Raw genomic sequence first — 19,342 nt, 5'->3', positions numbered from 1 at the left:
ATACATGTACTGTATTTCTTTTACATGTATGTTTAATTTTTATGCTACTAGAGAAGAATCGATGCCATGAAGGTGAAACAAGAAAAAACACAGGAAGCAGATTTAAGAAAGCTTTGAAGATTCATCTACTGTCAATAAATCGGCATCACAATCTGAATTAGCATTTAGCTTCACTGTCACATGCATGAGAATCAAGAACAGAATTTCAAATCCGCGGTACATGTAAGTATAGCAACCGAAATGCCCTTGTATGCAAAAATTGCACCAAATCATTTCGTCTGATTTGTAAAACAAAAATATGAGGTAGAAGCAAGATAAAAGAAAGAACCATTATCATATCAATATTTTTCTCATATATGTGGTGTATATTTCAAGTGAGATAAAGCATTAGCTTTATCACACGCCCGTTTGATAAAGCACTTCGGGTCCGAACTACTTTTGACATTGTCCCCGTTTGGATTACATTTTCTGTGTTGATGCATATCGATGCAAGAAATAAAGCGAATAACTTGTTATTCTGTATAAGTATTTATTTAGAACTTCTTTTGTAGCAAAATTAAAATGATATTGTCCCCACTGACATATACTACAAGTTACCGACCATAAAAATAAAAACTCAATCAATAACTACTCAAAAATATTACGAAAAGGAAACAAAGAGATGCATCCACACTATTACCATCAACAAGGAATCAACCACCTACTGGACAGGCCTAATCGAAAGTACCGCTACCTCGACATGCTGCGGTACCAAGCATTCACGAGCACAGTCTCTTTTCTTTGGAACCATATTGAATGTGATCAATCTCAACAGCTTTACTTACTAACTTACTATTAAAGTGCCTCAGGATTTCCTCTCGCCCTCAGATTCAAAGAAACCACGTGAATAAAATCCAAATACACAAACACTTCTACTTTTCATTGTAAACTGTTGAACATTCTCATAACGCGGGATTAAAATATTAGGCCTATTTTCAATGATCGTTGTTACACATGTTTATTTCAAAAATACGGTGACATCAAACTTTTACCAGAAGGTCAGGCTGACGTCAAAAATTAAATACTCGGTCAATAGTTGTTATTTTGTGGAAATGGCAAAACCTTTATTAATCATAAATTATATCCCTTCTAAAACAATTTTCCTCCATGGTTTCTTTTATAAAAATGCCCTTTGTAATATACATTAATCGATTATAATCCAACTGTTTTTTCCCGCGTAAAGAAGATTAATAAGTACGACGCTAGCCACGGATTCAAACCAAATTGAATCAGCTGTTTCTACCATACTGGGGATCTTCTCAAAATCAAGCGAAAAGAAGACGGATAAATAGAACATCTATAATTGCGTATTTTGATATTTTGGTTTATCCAATGAGTTGATATGGTGTATTTATTCGCTCGGCAAGCCTCGCAAATAAATACACCATATCAACTCGTTGGATAAACCAAATATCAAAACACGCAATATAGATATCCTCTATATACATAACAACTTAACAAGGTCATAAAACACAATCAAATTGAATGGAAGAGGCACTACCATCTTACATACATGTACGTTGGAATAAGTAGGTCCCAAGTATTTTTATATCGAAATATCTATGAAGGGTGTTGCTTTACCCAGCTACATATACAATATAAATATGGTCTGATATATATAGATTATTTAAGTTGTAATTGGAGAACATGTGTGTGTGCTATACCCATAGTCTGATAATATAGTAGATGGGATATTTTTTTAATTATAATTTTATGTAAAATATTTGAATCTGATTAGTCGAGAAGCATTTGAAAAAACATTTTTATCCTCTGAGAACAGAAAACACGCACTCCAGGGTGATAGTAACTAGCAACGAGTAATAGTACTTGACTTTGGGGGATATTATAAAAATTATCATCGGCGTCAAATTTATGCGCGAACGGTTTGTCGTAGATTGTTAGACGACGTCGTTTGAGTGTTTGTAATAAACGCGAATACCTGCATCGATATGCGAAATATCGCATGATAGTGATTGATCAAATGTCAACAGACGTAAGTCTTTTTGCTTTGTTGAGTATAATAAAACAAATATTGCATGTAGTTAAGGGTAACATTGAATATTTTCACCACAATAGAAACCATTGTCAACCTCAGCTACGCCTTGGTTGACAATGGTTTTCTCGGGGTGAAAATTTTCAATGTTACCCTCCAAACTTTCGCCAGAGTTTGTTTGCTTTCAATCCAAACTCTTCCAATTAGGCATTATGGGATAGCGATTTCTTAGGCTACGTATACCATGTGACGTCACTGTGGAATGAAGAAACAAGAGCAACGCCAACGTGGCATAATACGCCCGTAGATTTTGCTCAAGGAAAACATATTTTAGTGGGATTCATATTTTAGTGAAGTTAGCACTGTCCTCTGTGAGCTAATTCATTATTATGCTTGTAGAAATGGATATCAAGATATAAAGAGGGATAGCCTTAGAATGCGCTACTTCATAAATATGCTAACGGTTCGGTTTCTATCCTGCCCACAAGGTTTTCCTAATAAATGATACTACGACCTTGACCTTTGACCTCTGCCCTTGAAAAACAATAGGCATCTTCCTCTCATCATGGTGATCAAAGATACCAAGTTATAATATCCTGGAGCTTACGGTTCGGTTTGTATCCTGCCCACAAGGTTTTCCTAATAAGTGATACTACGACCTTGACCTTTGATCTCTGACCTTTAAAAACAATAGGCATCTTCCTCTCATCATGGTGATCAAATGTACCAAGTTGTAAAGTCCTAGGGCTTATGGTTCAGTCTGTATCCTGCCCACAAGGTCCGGACAGACGGACAGACAGACGGACAGACGGACGACGCCATACCATAATACGTCCCGTCTTCGACGGGCGTATAAACGTAAAGAGTTCAAAACAAGAACGTAAACATCAAGTTCATTACTTTACACTATAACAATATATATTACGGCGTGACCGTGTTTGAGGGCGAAGCAAAAAAGTACTGGCATTAGTATCTGTATCCAATAATGGTACCTTCACACTCACGGAGTTTTCTTATGAATCCTTACGTATTCCACAAATGCGTAAATGTACACGGATTGTTACGATTTGGACACTTTAAAGAGCTGTTTAAGAACGTGGTATGGTTTGATTTTTCATTATTTTCCTATATTTTCCTTTTAAACATGTATATGTGTTACCTACATGTATAGGGATAGCTCCGCTCTCGCGGCCCTTTGGGCCGTGAGAGGTCTTCGCCCTCTATGAACAGAGTCTCCTTACTTTTTTAATGATTGTTTGGTCATTTAGTGTTCAAAATAAAATTTTCGATTCCCTGTAGGAGCTATGAGGTTGATCACTGTTCGTTTTCTTCAACTTTCATTAAAAGTTATATGAAAATCTTTGGTGCGCCCATCTTGTTACACCCAAATCAAATTTCGAAACATTTTTCGTTTCTCCAGAATATATTAACAATATTTGCAGTTTAGAGGGGTACATAATTATGTAGATCTGAGTTACATATTTCTTTACATGAGTATCTAGTTAAATCATTAATGATCTAATTAGAATGTGTCCATCATCCATTTATAAACATACAAGACAACTTTCATCCTTGCATTCACACAGTTGGGAAGAATAATTAAAAATAACATGAGTAGCATTTTAAAATAACAGCAATTAAATCATTTGAAAAATGAAGTTATTCAAAAAGACATTTCCATTTTGACCACCTTTTCAGAAAGACATTTGTGTTATAAAAACTTTTTTCATATAAATAGTATAATTGTAAATATGCTAAAATATCATTAAATGTACGAGGTAAACCTTTCCTAGAGAATGAAAATACACATCTCTTGACAAACATAGTAACAAGATTAATAACATTTTCATGTTCAGTCAATAAGCCAAATATTATTGTTTGTGAATCAAATTACACTCTTTTCCCTGTCTTTTGTAATATCCAAAAAGACAGGCATGGCCAAATTCTGGCAACAAATGGACAGTTAACAAATGCAAGGTGAAGATAACGAACAGTGATCAATCTCATAACTCCTACAAGCAATACAAAATAGATAGTTGGGCAAACACGGACCCCTGGACACACCAGAGGTGGGATCAGGTGCCTAGGAGGAGTAAGCATCCCCTGTTGACCGGTCACACCCGCCGTGAGCCCCATATCCTGATCAGGTAAACGGAGTTATCTGCAGTCAAAATCAGTGTGCCAAGAACGGCTTAACAATCGGTATGAAACACGTCAGACACCATTTGACCCAATGTGAGGTTGTATTGACGAACTAGATCGTTATAACGACCATAGAATTTGCGAAATGCTGACTTCAATCGAGACTGTTGAAATCCCTGTACCATCAACTTGTTTGTCAGTAGCTTGCCTCGATTTAAAAACTGACTATACCCAGAACAAGCTCTTGCATATCGAATCAGTTGAGATATATAAACACCATATGGAGGTGATAATGGAATATTGCTACATAAATGTGGGAAGTTGACGATGGAGAAGCTGAAATCATTCCGTTTGTCATACAGTTGAGTTGTCAGTTTGCCGTTAATGTCTACTTTCAATAAAATATCTAAGTATGAAGCAGAAGTGGACGACTCTGTGGTGTCCTTTATTTCCAGCTCACAGGGATATATCAAATCGACATATGAATGAAAGCTATCATTGTTAATAGACAAAACGTCATCGATATATCTAAAAGTCGAATTGAAGGTCACAGCGAGAAATTTTTTCTTCTCACGTAGAAGTTTTTGAATAAATTCTGCTTCATATGAATATAAAAACAGGTCAGCTAACAAAGGAGCACAATTCGTGCCCATGGGAATTCCAACAGACTGTTGGAAGACCTGATCATCAAAGACCACGAAGATATTGTCAATGAGGAACTCTAGCATATTTTTTATTTCAACTTCAGAGTACTTGTGCGTGGAATCAGAGTGGTGTTTAACAAAGTAAGTTTTTGAATGACTGATCACTAGATATGAATATTTCCGTTTTCCGTTTTTGTTGAAGAAGCAACTGTCTATGATGTCAAAAAGTCTAGTCTTTAATTTATCGTGAGGAATGGTCGTGTATAGTGTTGAAAAGTCATAGGTTTTAATGCTATTGATTTGGGGAAAATTCTGTGATTTCAAGTTTACTAAAAGTTCTTTAGAATTTTTTAGAATCCACATTTGATTAACACCACTTCTGGCATATGTAGTCGCACAGTAAGTTTGAAGTTTCTCCTTCACAGCTGTTAACATTTTTGTGAGGAGCAAAGATAGGGGCTTGGTAGAGCACTTACTGGATCCAGCAATGTATCTTTGTTTGTAAGGGTTTTTATGTAGTTTAGGAATCCAGAATAGGTACGGTAACTCATATTCATTCGACCCATTGACTGGAATATTAAATGTGTCTAAAACTGAAGCATGGTTTTGAAGAATTTCGTCTTTTGAAAGGGCGGTTGGAGTATAAGTATGATTACCAAAAGTGGAATCAATGCCAAGTTCGTTTAAAATACATTTGTAATAATGAGCCTTACAATGTACAAACAAAGACAATGTTGTTACTAGCTTTGTCAGCTGGAACCAAAACATATTCCTCATGTAACCTATTTAATTCTTTTATCACTTCTAGTTTACTAAACACAGAATGTATAATGGTTTCTGGTTCTTCCGAACAGATGGAGCAAGCCTTGTTATCTAAAATTTTATCTTATGCAAATAATTATTCGTACCTATAATTTGGTGTATTATTCTGTATGAGTTTTGGGTAATTTCTGTTTGTGATACGTGGAAAATATTTTCACATTATAGTGTCTGCACATTACCTGTTTGTATGATGGCCATTAGATATATTCATATTACAACCTGTTTGTTTGTTGTGCATAATTTTGGATGCAAGGTGAAGATAACGAACAGTGATCAATCTCATAACTCCTACATGCAATACAAAATAGATAGTTGGGCAAACACGGACCCCTGGACACACCAGAGGTGGGATCAGGTGCCTAGGAGGAGTAAGCATCCCCTGTTGACCGGTCACACCCGCCGTGAGCCCCATATCCTGATCAGGTAAACGGAGTTATCCGCAGTCAAAATCAGTGTGCCAAGAACGGCTTAACAATCGGTATGAAACACGTCAGACACCATTTGACCCAATGCGAGGTTGTATTGACTAACTAGATCGTTATAACGACCATAGAATTTGCGAAATGCTGACTTCAATCGAGACTGTTGAAATCCCTGTACCATCAACTTGTTTGTCAGTAGCTTACCTCGATTCAAAAACTGACTATACCCAGAACAAGCTCTTGCATATCGAATCAGTTGAGATATATAAACACCATATGCAGGTGATAATGGAATATTGCTACATAAATGTGGGAAGTTGACGATGGAGAAGCTGAAATCATCCCGTTTGTCATACAGTTGAGTTGTTAGTTTGCCGTTAATGTCTACTTTCAATAAAATATCTAAGTATGAAGCAGAAGTGGACGACTCTGTGGTGTCCTTTATTTCCAGCTCACAGGGATATATCAAATCGACATATGAATGAAAGCTATCATTGTTAATAGACAAAACGTCATCGATATATCTAAAAGTCGAATTGAAGGTCACAGCGAGAAATTTTTTCTTCTCACGTAGAAGTTTTTGAATAAATTCTGCTTCATATGAATATAAAAACAGGTCAGCTAACAAAGGAGCACAATTCGTGCCCATGGGAATTCCAACAGACTGTTGGAAGACCTGATCACCAAAGACCACGAAGATATTGTCAATGAGGAACTCTAGCATATTTTTTATTTCAACTTCAGAGTACTTGTGCGTGGAATCAGAGTGGTGTTTAACAAAGTAAGTTTTTGAATGACTGATCACTAGATATGAATATTTCCGTTTTCCGTTTTTGTTGAAGAAGCAACTGTCTATGATGTCAAAAAGTCTAGTCTTTAATTTATCGTGAGGAATGGTCGTGTATAGTGTTGAAAAGTCATAGGTTTTAATGCTATTGATTTGGGGAAAATTCTGTGATTTCAAGTTTACTAAAAGTTCTTTAGAATTTTTTAGAATCCACATTTGATTAACACCACTTCTGGCATATGTAGTCGCACAGTAAGTTTGAAGTTTCTCCTTCACAGCTGTTAACATTTTCGTGAGGAGCAAAGATAGGGGCTTGGTAGAGCACTTACTGGATCCAGCAATGTATCTTTGTTTGTAAGGGTTTTTATGTAGATTGGGAATCCAGTATAGGTACGGCAACTCCTATTCATTCGACCCATTGACTGGAATATTAAATGTGTCTAAAACTGAAGCATGGTTTTGAAGAATTTCGTCTTTTGAAAGGGCAGTTGAAGTATAAGTATGATTACCAAAAGTGGAATTAATGCCAAGTTCGTTTAAAATACAGTTGTAATAATGAGCCTTACAAACAAAGACAATGTTGTTACTAGCTTTGTCAGCTGGAACCAAAACATATTCCTCATGTAACCTATCTAATTCTTTTATCACTTCTGGTTTACTAAACACAGAAGGATAGACGGTACGTACTTTTGTTTTCATGTGTCTAATGTGGGATTTTAATATCCCTCTTATGCTTTTAACCCATTCTGACAATCTACAACTACTAAATTTTAGCCTTCTGTGTTTTTTCAACATTGTTAGGTTCAGGGGTTGTTTCCATGGAAACGAACTCATTAACATATATATAAAAATTGTCAATTTTCAAACAGGAGAGACCTCATTATATTTCTATGATAAATTGGTTTTCAGAAGAATTTAATTACTTTCATCTCACCATCATATACCCTTACCTAGGGACTAAACAGTCCCGGGTATGATTCCAGATTTAATCCGGTGAATTTACTCTGGTCTTCTTACCCTTGCTTTTAAGGTATTAAATTTTAGTAAACACAGTACATGTAACTTTCATGTATGCAAGGTGAAGATAACGAACAGTGATCAATATCATAACTCCTACAAGCAATACAAAATAGACAGTTGGGCAAACACGGACCCCTGGACACATGTATAGAACGAATATATCACATAATAGTAGTTTCCTTCAACATACTACACTTTTCTCACCTTTAGAGAAAAGTGGTTACATAATCATATAGCATTCAATGATCATTTACAAGTACGAAATGACGGTCTCAACCTCGTTGCCAATGTTCAATTCAAGATGGCTGTCCACCAATATATTACGATTTTCATTTTACCAAAGTCATTCAATATTACGCATTTTACAATTTAAAACACTGGATAATAAAAACAATTATTTAAGTTATCTGGCCTTCGACTCGGACTGATCGCCACACTCCTCTTTCCTGAAAGATGCTCAGCTTTGCAGGATTTGATGCTGTAGACCAATTTGCTGTAGACCGCTCCATGGAATTGACAGATGAATATAGATATAGATTCTAAGTAGCAAATTTTACACAGCAAAACCTTTGAGGATGGATGACTATGGCGTACAGCCGGGTCCAGTCCCTACTCACAGCATAACATAGTTGCTAGAGCTCCTTTCTGGAGAGTTAAAGGAGTCCGGGTTCCAATTCAGTCTAAATCTGTTGTAATTTTCGAAGCAATATCAAGACCAAAGAAACTAAAACTTACTGTGCCATCACAGGGACGTCGTAAGCAGTGTCTATGACACTCCGACCCGCACCAACAGCGGATGTAAATAATAACCGCTCCCTCCCTGTCGTAGCAGCTTCGTTGTCAAAAGCTTCACGTGTTTCCTAGAATTTTTAAAACATATTTCTACAATATCAGGCTGTATTAATTTCATGACAGATGTAGACAACAAACTATCAATTTCTATTATTGAATTATAATGGATAATTTGTTTGAAATTCAAATTGTGCATGATTGGGTATGTCAAGTTTTAAATTATATGTCGTGAAAATGTTAAAATTGACACTACCATTATTTCTTGATTTACCTTACAAAGATGGGCAAAGTTTGCTTTATCATAAGGTTTCCCATCACGGTTTGCTGGGTATTCCCAATCCATATCGAGACCATCAAAGTTGTACATTCGCAACCACGAAATAGCAGAATCAATGAACTCTTTCCGATTTTGCGCTGTAGACGCCATGTTTGAGTAAATCAGACTTCCGGCTGTCCATCCCCCCATTGCCAGCAATGTTTTCAGTTTAGGATTTTGCTGTTTATGAGCATTCACCTGTGCATACCTTGAAACAAACAAAAGTGATTTTATTATAAGAAATAACATTCGAAAAGGTTTCCCTCTGACATCTATATAAATAAAGAAATACATAAAATCTATCAAGGATCCTTAACACGTTTTTGAGAATATGTTACATGTAACATTTCAAAGGGCTTTCAGGAACCATTCTTCAAGGAAGCGCGTGGAAATGGAATTAAAATTTCTGTACATTTATTTCAAACTTCTTTAGACCTTCATATTTCCCCCAACTTGAAATGTGCCACTTTCTACCGCTCACTTAACATCACAATATTCGTCTAAAATATCAAAAGGATACATCTTAAATCATATAGCGTTTAGTTTCTTAATATAAAATTTTCTTAGTTTTCATACAGCAAGTAATTATAGAAACCATTTAATCTTTTTAGCATCGAAGAGGTGCATACTGTTACATGCACCAAGTGAGTTCAGAAATGGATATTGTATCTGAGGTGAATGTGCAATACTAAGAGATACCATAGAAACGGTTCACCAACAGTATCTACATCAACTTGTCAACTAATTGAAAGTACTTTTTTTTTAAAATTATACATCTCCACTAAGATGCATAAACACGTTAGTGAATTTGTTATATTCCTAAATAACATGAAAGTTAAGAGATTACAAGACGAGAGGACCACTTACAAGTTGTTATATTGGTCATTGTCGTTCCATTCAAAGTTGGTGATCTTGTTCCCCACCAATTTTCCAAAGGCATATATAATGTGTGTGCACAGTTGAGGGTCAATGTCCTTGGGGAAGAATTTGCCGGCACCGTTTCTGTACTGGGACCAGTTGGTGTAATAGCAAACTACCTTGTATTTTGATGGACCTACAGGAAAAGAAACTGGAATTGTTTAAATCCTAATCTTTGTTTTTTTAAGGAAGCTAAAAATTAACTAATCTATTGATCAACGCTGAAAGAGGAAGGCCTAATTCATCCTCGCTCAGTTAAACAGGAAAAATAACCCACTCTATATAACAATGCAAATAACTTCTTAGAATCTCATTATTTACATTCCATCCTGATGTGCATTTGTAGTCCTTAAAGAATTCTAAAGGTAATCGTAAGACTTGAACTAATTTATCATAAGGTCAGAGTAACCACCCATTTTCTATTGAAAGTACGCATGGCTAATTCAACACGTTATCTGCTGTGCACAAACATATTTCGAATTTTTATACGATATGATATTGTTCTAAATTCTTGTTTTACAAATACATATCACCAGTTCACTATCAAATAGAGATCTTTCAAAAAACACATAAATCATATATTTACTGTAATATTGTTGATTAGTACAGTCGTAATTACACAACCAAAGATCTATGTTAATGATTTACCATTTTACAGATGTGATATTCAGGGGAAAAACTAAGATTAATGAAATGAAATTTTAATTCTTTATTTGTTGCATGTATCAAACCAAAAATTGAACGGAAAACGAAAAATAATAAGGAATTATGTGTTTTATATCCTATCATTTAATTCTGTTTTTAAGATAGAAAAACAAAAGTTTCTCTCACCAAAACGTTTGAATTAACGTTTTTTTTCAAAATGGCGCGTAGGAATACCTATACATAACAATGAAAACTAGATGCTGTCATAAGACAGTAATACTCGCAAGCATGTGTTTGACTTTAAATGTACTCTCCGTCTCTCATTGGTGGATCTAGAGGGGGGTCAAATTTATGCGCGCACGGTTCGCCGTAGATTGTTAGACGACGTCGTTTGAGCGTTTGTAATAAACGCGAATACCCGTACTGATATACGAGATATCGCATGACAATGATTGATCAAATGTTAAAAGACGTATGTTTTTTTTCTGCTTTGCTGTTTATATAACGTTCAGTATAATAAAACAAATATTAAATGTAGTTGAGGGTAACATTGAAAATTTTCACCCCTCGAGAAACCATTGTCAACCGAGGCGTATTCAACCTCGGCTACGCCTTGGTTGACAATGGTTTTCTCGGGGTGAAAATTGTCAATGTTACCTTCAACTACAGGCAATATTTATATAATAGCATTTTAATTTGTTGCGCAAAATTCACATAACCTTCTAGCATGAACAACATTGACAGGGTTGCATAGTGCTTTACGATGGTTTTCCTTTTATATATTATCTTTTTAATTGAATTGTAAATGTTCAAAAGGTAATATTTCTTTCTTATATCTTTATATGTGAAGCAGTCATATAAAAAAAAATACAGAAGTTTTACAAAAATGACAAAAACGATATTCTTTTTGCATACATGATTTTGAATATCTACCACTTTCAATTTCTAGAGGTGGACAGATATTTTTAGCTTTGTTAATTTTGAGCGTCCCATATATCACAAATTATTTGGAAATTTCAAATAGTTCTTTCTAATTTTACTGTAAAATATGTAAAATAGTAATTTTCCATGAATAGAGAATTCAGTGTTCTTTGTTCTTGAAGTAGTTGTAAAATGTGCTTTCATTAAGGTAAGGTTTGCGACATTTTGACATGTAGTGAACAAAGTCATGTTGCATTTCAGTATGTTCAGTAGGAATTTATCTTTTAAAAATTGACTTTTTAAAAAAAAAAAATCGCCGGGTCCTTTTTTGACCAGATTGGCTAATTTTTGTGCTGTTTTACATTTTCGGGATCTTTGTACAAAAAGGAATACTAGTGGTATAAAAACTACACGAGGCAAACTTATGGGGTAAAAAGCTGGTAGAATTTTCAAAAAGAGAATTATCTATAAGATTATACAAATTTAAAATAGCACTTTTATATCTTGAATAAAATTTAAATTGGTTGCCATGGCAACAAAAAAATGTATATTGAGAAGCTTTACAAGATTTACGTCAGGAAATTTTTACTTTAAACATAATATTTGGATCATAAACATTTAAGAAGGCATGTAGAATTTCTACTCACCGGGCTTTGTTTCCATGGTAACAGATTAAAAAGAATTATTTCATTTATGCGATTTGTCACTTTGTTTTATAATTATACAACTTTTGAAGAGTGCATTGAGCATTTTCATGAATAAGATGCAATTCCAGCCCAAAAATGATATTTATATCTATTTGTCAAGTATTGTAGAATCACATCGCTGTGGCCTTCAATTCGACTTTTAGATATATCGATGACGTGTTGTCTATTAACAATGATAGCTTTCATTCATATGTCGATTTGATATATCCCTGTGAGCTCGAAATAAAGGACACCACAGAGTCGTCCACTTCTGCTTCATACTTAGATATTTTATTGATAGTAGACATTAACGGCAAACTGACAACTCAACTGTATGACAAACGGGATGATTTCAGCTTCGCCATCGTCAACTTCCCATATTTGTGTAGCAATATTCCATTCACCGGCAATGGTGACGTCTCCATATGAGTAAAAAATTCTCGAGCGTAATAATTGCTAATTCAAAACTACGCAGCTGTTGAATCTAAATTATCATGAACAAATACATGGTAAGCTTGTGTAAAAATAAAAGTTCACACTTCGCTGCTCCAGTGACCACAGATGTCGTAGTTGTGTTCGCTGCTCCAATGTTGCAGGTATTGATGCAAGCTTCAAAGAACGGCTGCAAATAATTTGTTTTTTTCACCGACCGTCATAAATTTGTCATTTTTTCCTCATCCCCTCTCCTGTTTTTCAAAATTATTGGGGCGGCATCTGTATAACGCGATTACAGTGTAGTTCCTTATTGAGATTGCATCTACATAGATCGGCGTAAGTGGTGTACATGTACGTATATCCAATTTATGTACATGCAAATGATTCCATGATAAAAGATATAACACACATTACACACATGCATTAATCATAATAGCAAAACTATCAAAATTCAGTTTGTTACTTTCGTTTCACATTCACATTGTGAATACCCTCTTCTAGAATGATTTGTTTTCAGATAAAATGTAAAATCTAATTGCAAATCACATGTATCTATAATACTTATAGTTTAACATAGTTCAAATTATTATCCAAGGTTGTAAATATACTCAAATTTCACATGTCTTATGAAAATATGATAATGTATAATTCAAGATTTGGGGGGGGGGGGGTACTTGTTATAGAGCTTATAGCTTTTAAAATGATACGACAACATATGATTTTCTTACGCAAATCCTTTTCTGAGATAATAATTTGTAAATTAGAAACAATTTATTCAAGGTTTAGTCCATAAAAATTGGGGGGAAAAACCAATATTGACATCAAATGGCATTTTCAACAGTATTTCTTTTAACATGTGTGGGCTTACAAAGTGTACATTATGAAAATAGTTATTCAAATTTATTAAAATAAATGATTACATATCATTAAATAATGGGTATATAGTCTATGTTGCTTATTACAGCCCATTTGTTTTGGAAAAATAATTATTATTAAGAAAAATAAGAAGGGGGAATACATTTTCATTAATGCTGATTATATGTGGATGGGATACTTACTTTTGAGAAGCAATAACAATGAAATTAGCAAGTTGACATATATATTTTTCAATGTTTATCTATTACTGGAATATATATCTGTCTTATAAAGGCAATTTTTTCATGATTGAGTCCATTTAAGGTAGCTATTGATAGCTAGCCCCAAAAAAACCGCTCATTGAATTTTTTTCAATTTTATTTATTTTAACATTTTGACTTTATCCTAAAACATATCAAAAAATCAACAAATGTAATCAGGTTAATTTTCGAGGAAAGCGAGATTGAAATCCCCTCTTCTGCAGCCCCAAAAGGCAAAAAATGCTAAAATTGAGCAAATTAACACAAAAGCCAATAAAAATTTTATTGACACCAGAAATATTGTTTGTCATATATAGTTATGTAAATTAAACACAAACAGATAAAAAATCAACATGGATTAGATTTTCAAAATGCATCTAAGGAAAACATTGGCATGATTCGACTTGGCAATTGGCCAAAGAACTAGGTACGGTTGCAATGGTAATAACGCCTAAATTTTCTATATTTTTCAAGTTGTTTACTTGAAATAAATACTAGCACAATTACAAACTAGATGCCAAGTGTGAACAATAAATCCATAAACAGAACCTTGAAAAGCGTTGCTAAGCAACTTACGTAATAGATATTTCCACCATATTTACCGGAAATTCACAATTTGGGGGCAAATTTTACCATAAAAATAAAAAATATATGCAGGCCGCAGCCCTCGAGCAAAACGAAACTTGATTTTAATTAAAGTATCTTCAACAAGAAATCAACGCAAGCACAAATTTATTTGCTCGAGACCTGCGCTGGTAGTACATTTTTTCCGTTTTGTGACGATTTCTGGTGGCGGATTCATAGGGACGTATCAGACGATGCAGCTGTATTCACCTTGTAATCATTTAGGCCGACCAGGTAAGAAAAATACACCTTCAGCAAATTTCAACACGTCATATAATTAGATATTTCATCATGTTTAACAAGAATTTGAGGCTGTAATCAATACACACATCACATCATGACATGAAACGTTCGTGATTTCCACCCCCACCTCCGCTACCTATCGTTAGCAGCAAGAGCTTGCCGATTCAGTACATGTCTAGTAAAATATATTTATATAAATTATTTAGCTATATACGATGACATTTGAAACAAAAAATGCCTTACTTCATTAATATAGGCCTTATCAGTATTTAAAAAGTTTGTATGAATAGATCTATCGGCCTAGGCCTTAAGATTCATTCAGACAGGTCTGCAGACGGCAGAAAATCATGATCGGCGCTGATGTTTACATGTATATATATATGTGTGGCCAACTTGCATAATTCTATAAATGTTATTGAATTTTTTTTTCCGTAAACATGATTAAACAAATTTAATAAAACTTATTATGACTAAACTCTTGACATAGTAGGCTAGTATGTATATGCCGTGTGTGTTTGTTTACGAATACTTGGCTGGTTCCTTATCGTATTAGTGAAAAATAGTCTGGCTCCCGCCCCCGCCACGCTTTGATCGTGATCAATGAGTGGCGTTCGCAGGGAATGTAAAAGAAATGAAATCCTTGCTATTTTGATTTTTCATTCACATGCACCAATAGATATAGTTCAGGAAAGATCACAACAAAATAACTTTGTCTCACTTACCTGTGGCTAACGACAACAAAACACACGAATATTCCACGAGCAATGCACTGCGCACATTGTCAACAATTATCTATTTGAATGTTACACAGCACGGAAGCAAAACATTCTTACTTCCATATGTATGCAATTAAATATCCCATCACAGAAATGTACAAACAAGTATACATCCACTCAGGAAAACTGATTCACTGGTTTTTTCAAAACCATGTGCTAAAAAAGTTTGGTAGCTTGACGTCACATCTGTCGAATAAGGCGGACCAGAAGTGTAATAAATAATTAAAATAATGTGAAATAATTATTTTACATCTTCACTTTTAAATTCGGATTTATTCAATCAGATAGAAAATATACTAGTATTATATGTTAGAATGCAAGCGAATATATTTTTAAGTAACAAAATTTTCAATTTTGGTCAATAGTTTTGTGGTATATTTGTGTTTATGTAGCTATAATTGCAAAGGAAAATAAAAACAACCATCAAATGATAAATCATGTGTAATTGTGAAGTTATAAAATTAATGTGTTTTTTTTTTATAGGTTTAATATTTTTAGCATAATCTTCCATGTAGTGTGAATGTGTATTCTTTTGATTTTGAGTTAAGCTGATACTTCTTGAAATTAATCGCAAATACTTCAGAATGAATAGTTTTCCAACGAAAAGAATAATAATAATAATAAAAATAACACACTATAATAACGGATATTTTCTTCGATTCTTTTTTATCTTGGGGGGGGGGGGGGTGTATCAAATAAGAAAAATCCGCAAAAAAAGTACAATTGAAAATGCAAAAAGTAATAAAATCCAAATTATTTGTTTCTAAATACCAATTAAATGCAGTCTGTTATTCTCATACCCGATTCTGTACTATTTAATGTAAATGTTCTAAGATATTACAATATAACCATAGTAACAATTGAGTTGTTTTTTTGTTGTTTTTTTTTTTTTTTTTTTTTATTTTTTTATTTTAGACACTTTGAGAAAAAATTACATTTCATAAGGTTTTAATAAATATTCATTTTCTTTTAAATACAGTTGTGTATACGTTATTAATCTAAACATTAAATTATTTCAGAATGAATGGATCCAAACATTATAATTGTGTACTGTGCAAAAGACGCCATTCTCAAAGAGAGAGGAGAAAAGTTTATGGTGACACAAGAAAGATCTTGGAGAAACATTTTGCCGTATTTAATATATCAACTTCAGCAGTGATTTGCAATAGATGTTCTCACCTCTGCTACAAAAAGAAAAAGACCAAAAATACTACCATTCAAAGCCAGAGTTCGGTTTCAGATGAATATTATCCGCCCTTGAAGATACCAAGCCTACAGCATCCAGACAAAAGTCCGCCGTCTGTCACTTTAGCGATCCCTAGCACCAGTATCAGTCATTCATACTGCTTTGTGTGCAAGAAGCCCGGACCAAAGTTAATTGTCACTCCAACCTATGCTAGATACAGAACTTATATTCAAAGTGAAATATTTGTGCAATCAGGATCACGATGCTGTCCAGGTCACATTGAAAATGGAATTCTCTCAAAAGACGCCATAGACAAGGTCAAGGCTTCTAAGGATTCCTGCCACCTCAACAGATCCGCAATACTGGAGCTTTTACAGCAAGCTAGAGAGGAGGTCCTTAAAAACGAGGGTACAAGACTTGACTTCGATGAACCTACGGGTTTAAGTGACTCAGACTATTATAATTTAACCGGACTCACTAGAAAGCAGTTTGATGACATTATGACAAATGTTAACACCATAAGAACAACACAGACCAGGTCAATCCGTACCTGTGTAGCTATCCTTTTGACTAAGCTACGTTCTGGAATGGACAACCAAATGCTTGGAACAATCTTCAATATGAAAAAATTCCAGGTAAATAAAATTGTTAGGTTAACTTTGAAGGTAATGATTTGTGCACATAATATATGAATATTAAAATTACAGATTTTATTGAATGATAATATTATTGCAGATTCGCAGGGCAGTCCAATCTGCAAGGAAGGCTCTGATGGCAGAATTTGTCCCAAGGAACCTCGGATTTTCCCACATCACAAGGGAAGAGATCATTCAGACCCATACAAGGCCACTTGCACAACAAATTCTGTCCAATGTAACATCTGCACCTGCAATATTAGTGTTGGACGGAACTTATATCTATATTCAAAAAAGTGGAAACTACACCTTCTCCAGACGATCTTTCAGTATGCACAAGCGAAGACCCCTTTTAAAACCCATGATGATCGTCTCCACAACAGGATATATCGTCAGTGTCCTTGGACCTTATCTGGCAGATCCAAAGAACAATGACTCCTCTATTCTCAACCATTCGATTCATTCAAACACAGATGAAATAAAGACCTGGGTCAGAGAGGACGATATATTTGTTGTTGATAGAGGTTTCCGGGATTCAGAATCACTTTTGAATGACCTGGGTATACGTATGGAGATGCCTGCGTTTATCCCGAAGGGCCAGAAGCAATTGTCTACAGAGGAAGCTAACAGTTCTAGACTTGTAACAAAGGTATAGCTAAGCCTGTTACTAGTATCTTTCTGAATAAAATGAATCTGCAGTTTGAACAATGAATGTTTACCTTAGCTATTTCATGCTTGTGCACTGGTATATCTAAGATTTAAAATGTCATGCAATTGATTGAAAACTTTAATTCTACTGAAAGTTGTGATGTCAAGTAATGTTGTCCAGTATGTTTATTGTTCATTTTAGGTCAGATGGGTTGTTGAATCCGTAAATGGAAGAATAAAGACATGGAGATATCTTGGTAAAACACTTCCAAACAGCCAGATCCCGTGTATTGGAGATTATGTTAGGATTGTCTGTAGTCTTTGTAACAAGTACCGGCCTCCTATCAACTCTGGAACATTTGATGACGATATCACCATTGCATCAACAATGACAATGTTGGCCAAAAAGACAAACGAACTTCAACAGTTTGTTCTTGAAAATGGTATGTTAATGATTGATGACATATTTGTTTTACATAATGGTAATTGTACATATATTCTATTACATGAAAGTTGAAGATAACGAGCAGTGACCAATCTCATAACTCCTATAAACCATGTGTAATTTCAAACTTGAGTTCATATATTGAGTCATTATACTTTTGCAGGGCTTGATAAAAGATCCATGAAATGGACTTCCATCGACGCTGACAGCAACACCATCACCGATTTTCCCAGGCTTACTGAGGGAGATATCAGAAACCTCACAATTGGTGTCTATCAGCTAAAGACGGCAAAATCATATGCGGCAGAACATCTTACAGATGATGGATTATTTGAAATTTTTGTGAGCGATGATATACCCAATATTGTCAGTGCCAAAATTCAAAGCCGCCACACTTCATCTAAAAAGTATTCCTTATGGATAAAATACGATATCACCATCTTGTCCTGGTATTGTACCTGTAAAAATGGATCCCGGGTTGTTGGAATGTGCGGTCACATATCCTGTATTATCTGGTATTTAGCCTTTGCTAGATATCAGAACGAGTCTTGCGGTATTCGTGACTGGACAGAGGAAGTGGATGATGCGGCGAGATCCATCGACAGCTCCGAGGATGAGGATACTGTCGATTATGATGGACAAGAAGAGTAGTGCAAACCATACTTTTGTTTAACGTTAATTGACGATATTTAGTTAATCACGCCCAAAATGATTTTTATCAGTTAGTAATTGTACATGTAGTAAAAATTTTGAAATATTACATTTTAAATCCACATTTCATCTAATTATGTAAAGTAATGTAGAGTGCATCGTAACTTTCACATTATTTAATAAAACACATTTCATGCTGAAATTGTGTTTTACAGACCGATGTTATTGCTGTTTTTATTGGGGGAGGGGTGGAGATCTTTGTAATAATGACACGTGGATAATTAATACATATTTAAGTTACTCCAGTTAAATTCAGTACAGTCCTGACTAATCATTTATGGAGAAGTAGAATATTGGGTTACCATTTTAGATTATTTATCATAACTAATTGAAAATAACTGCAATAACGTTACAATGCTACAAACAACGTCATTAAA

The 19,342-nt window shown here is 34.6% G+C and overlaps 2 protein-coding genes across 3 annotated transcripts in view; one reads left to right on the top strand and one right to left on the bottom strand.

Moving 5' to 3' along the window:
• Positions 1-19,342, bottom strand: part of LOC125672307 (chitotriosidase-1-like) — a 48,985-nt gene that overhangs the window by 6,046 nt on the left and 23,597 nt on the right. The window contains exons 9-11 of the mRNA XM_056161223.1: positions 9,845-10,031; positions 8,933-9,185; positions 8,605-8,729 (exon numbers count right to left, since the gene is read on the bottom strand). Coding sequence (XP_056017198.1) covers positions 8,605-8,729; positions 8,933-9,185; positions 9,845-10,031 — 565 coding nt within the window. The remainder of the gene's footprint in view (positions 1-8,604; positions 8,730-8,932; positions 9,186-9,844; positions 10,032-19,342) is intronic.
• Positions 14,116-19,122, top strand: LOC125661576 (uncharacterized). 2 transcript variants are annotated; one of them, XM_056161952.1, is made up of 5 exons: positions 14,116-14,555; positions 16,360-17,161; positions 17,262-17,810; positions 18,012-18,252; positions 18,418-19,122. In XM_056161952.1, exons 2-5 carry the CDS (start codon positions 16,361-16,363, stop codon positions 18,903-18,905), a joined length of 2,079 nt encoding a protein of 692 aa, XP_056017927.1. In that variant the 5' UTR covers positions 14,116-14,555; position 16,360; the 3' UTR covers positions 18,906-19,122. The 2 variants fall into 2 exon arrangements, with proteins under 2 accessions (XP_056017927.1, XP_056017926.1); XM_056161951.1 differs by lacking the exon at positions 14,116-14,555 and having other exon boundaries at positions 14,579-17,161.

The sequence above is a fragment of the Ostrea edulis genome, chromosome 4 (assembly GCF_947568905.1).
Source record: "Ostrea edulis chromosome 4, xbOstEdul1.1, whole genome shotgun sequence".
Classification (NCBI taxonomy): domain Eukaryota; kingdom Metazoa; phylum Mollusca; class Bivalvia; order Ostreida; family Ostreidae; genus Ostrea; species Ostrea edulis.
This window is presented reverse-complemented; position numbering and strand designations above follow the sequence as displayed.

Coding starts and splice junctions, on each gene's coding strand:
- LOC125661576 (XM_056161952.1), top strand. CDS start 16,361: ATGAATGGATCCAAACATTATAATTGTGTACTGTGCAAAAGACGCCAT. Junction 17,811..18,011: donor GTTCTAGACTTGTAACAAAG/GTATAGCTAAGC, acceptor TGTTCATTTTAG/GTCAGATGGGTTGTTGAATC. Junction 18,253..18,417: donor ACAGTTTGTTCTTGAAAATG/GTATGTTAATGA, acceptor ATACTTTTGCAG/GGCTTGATAAAAGATCCATG.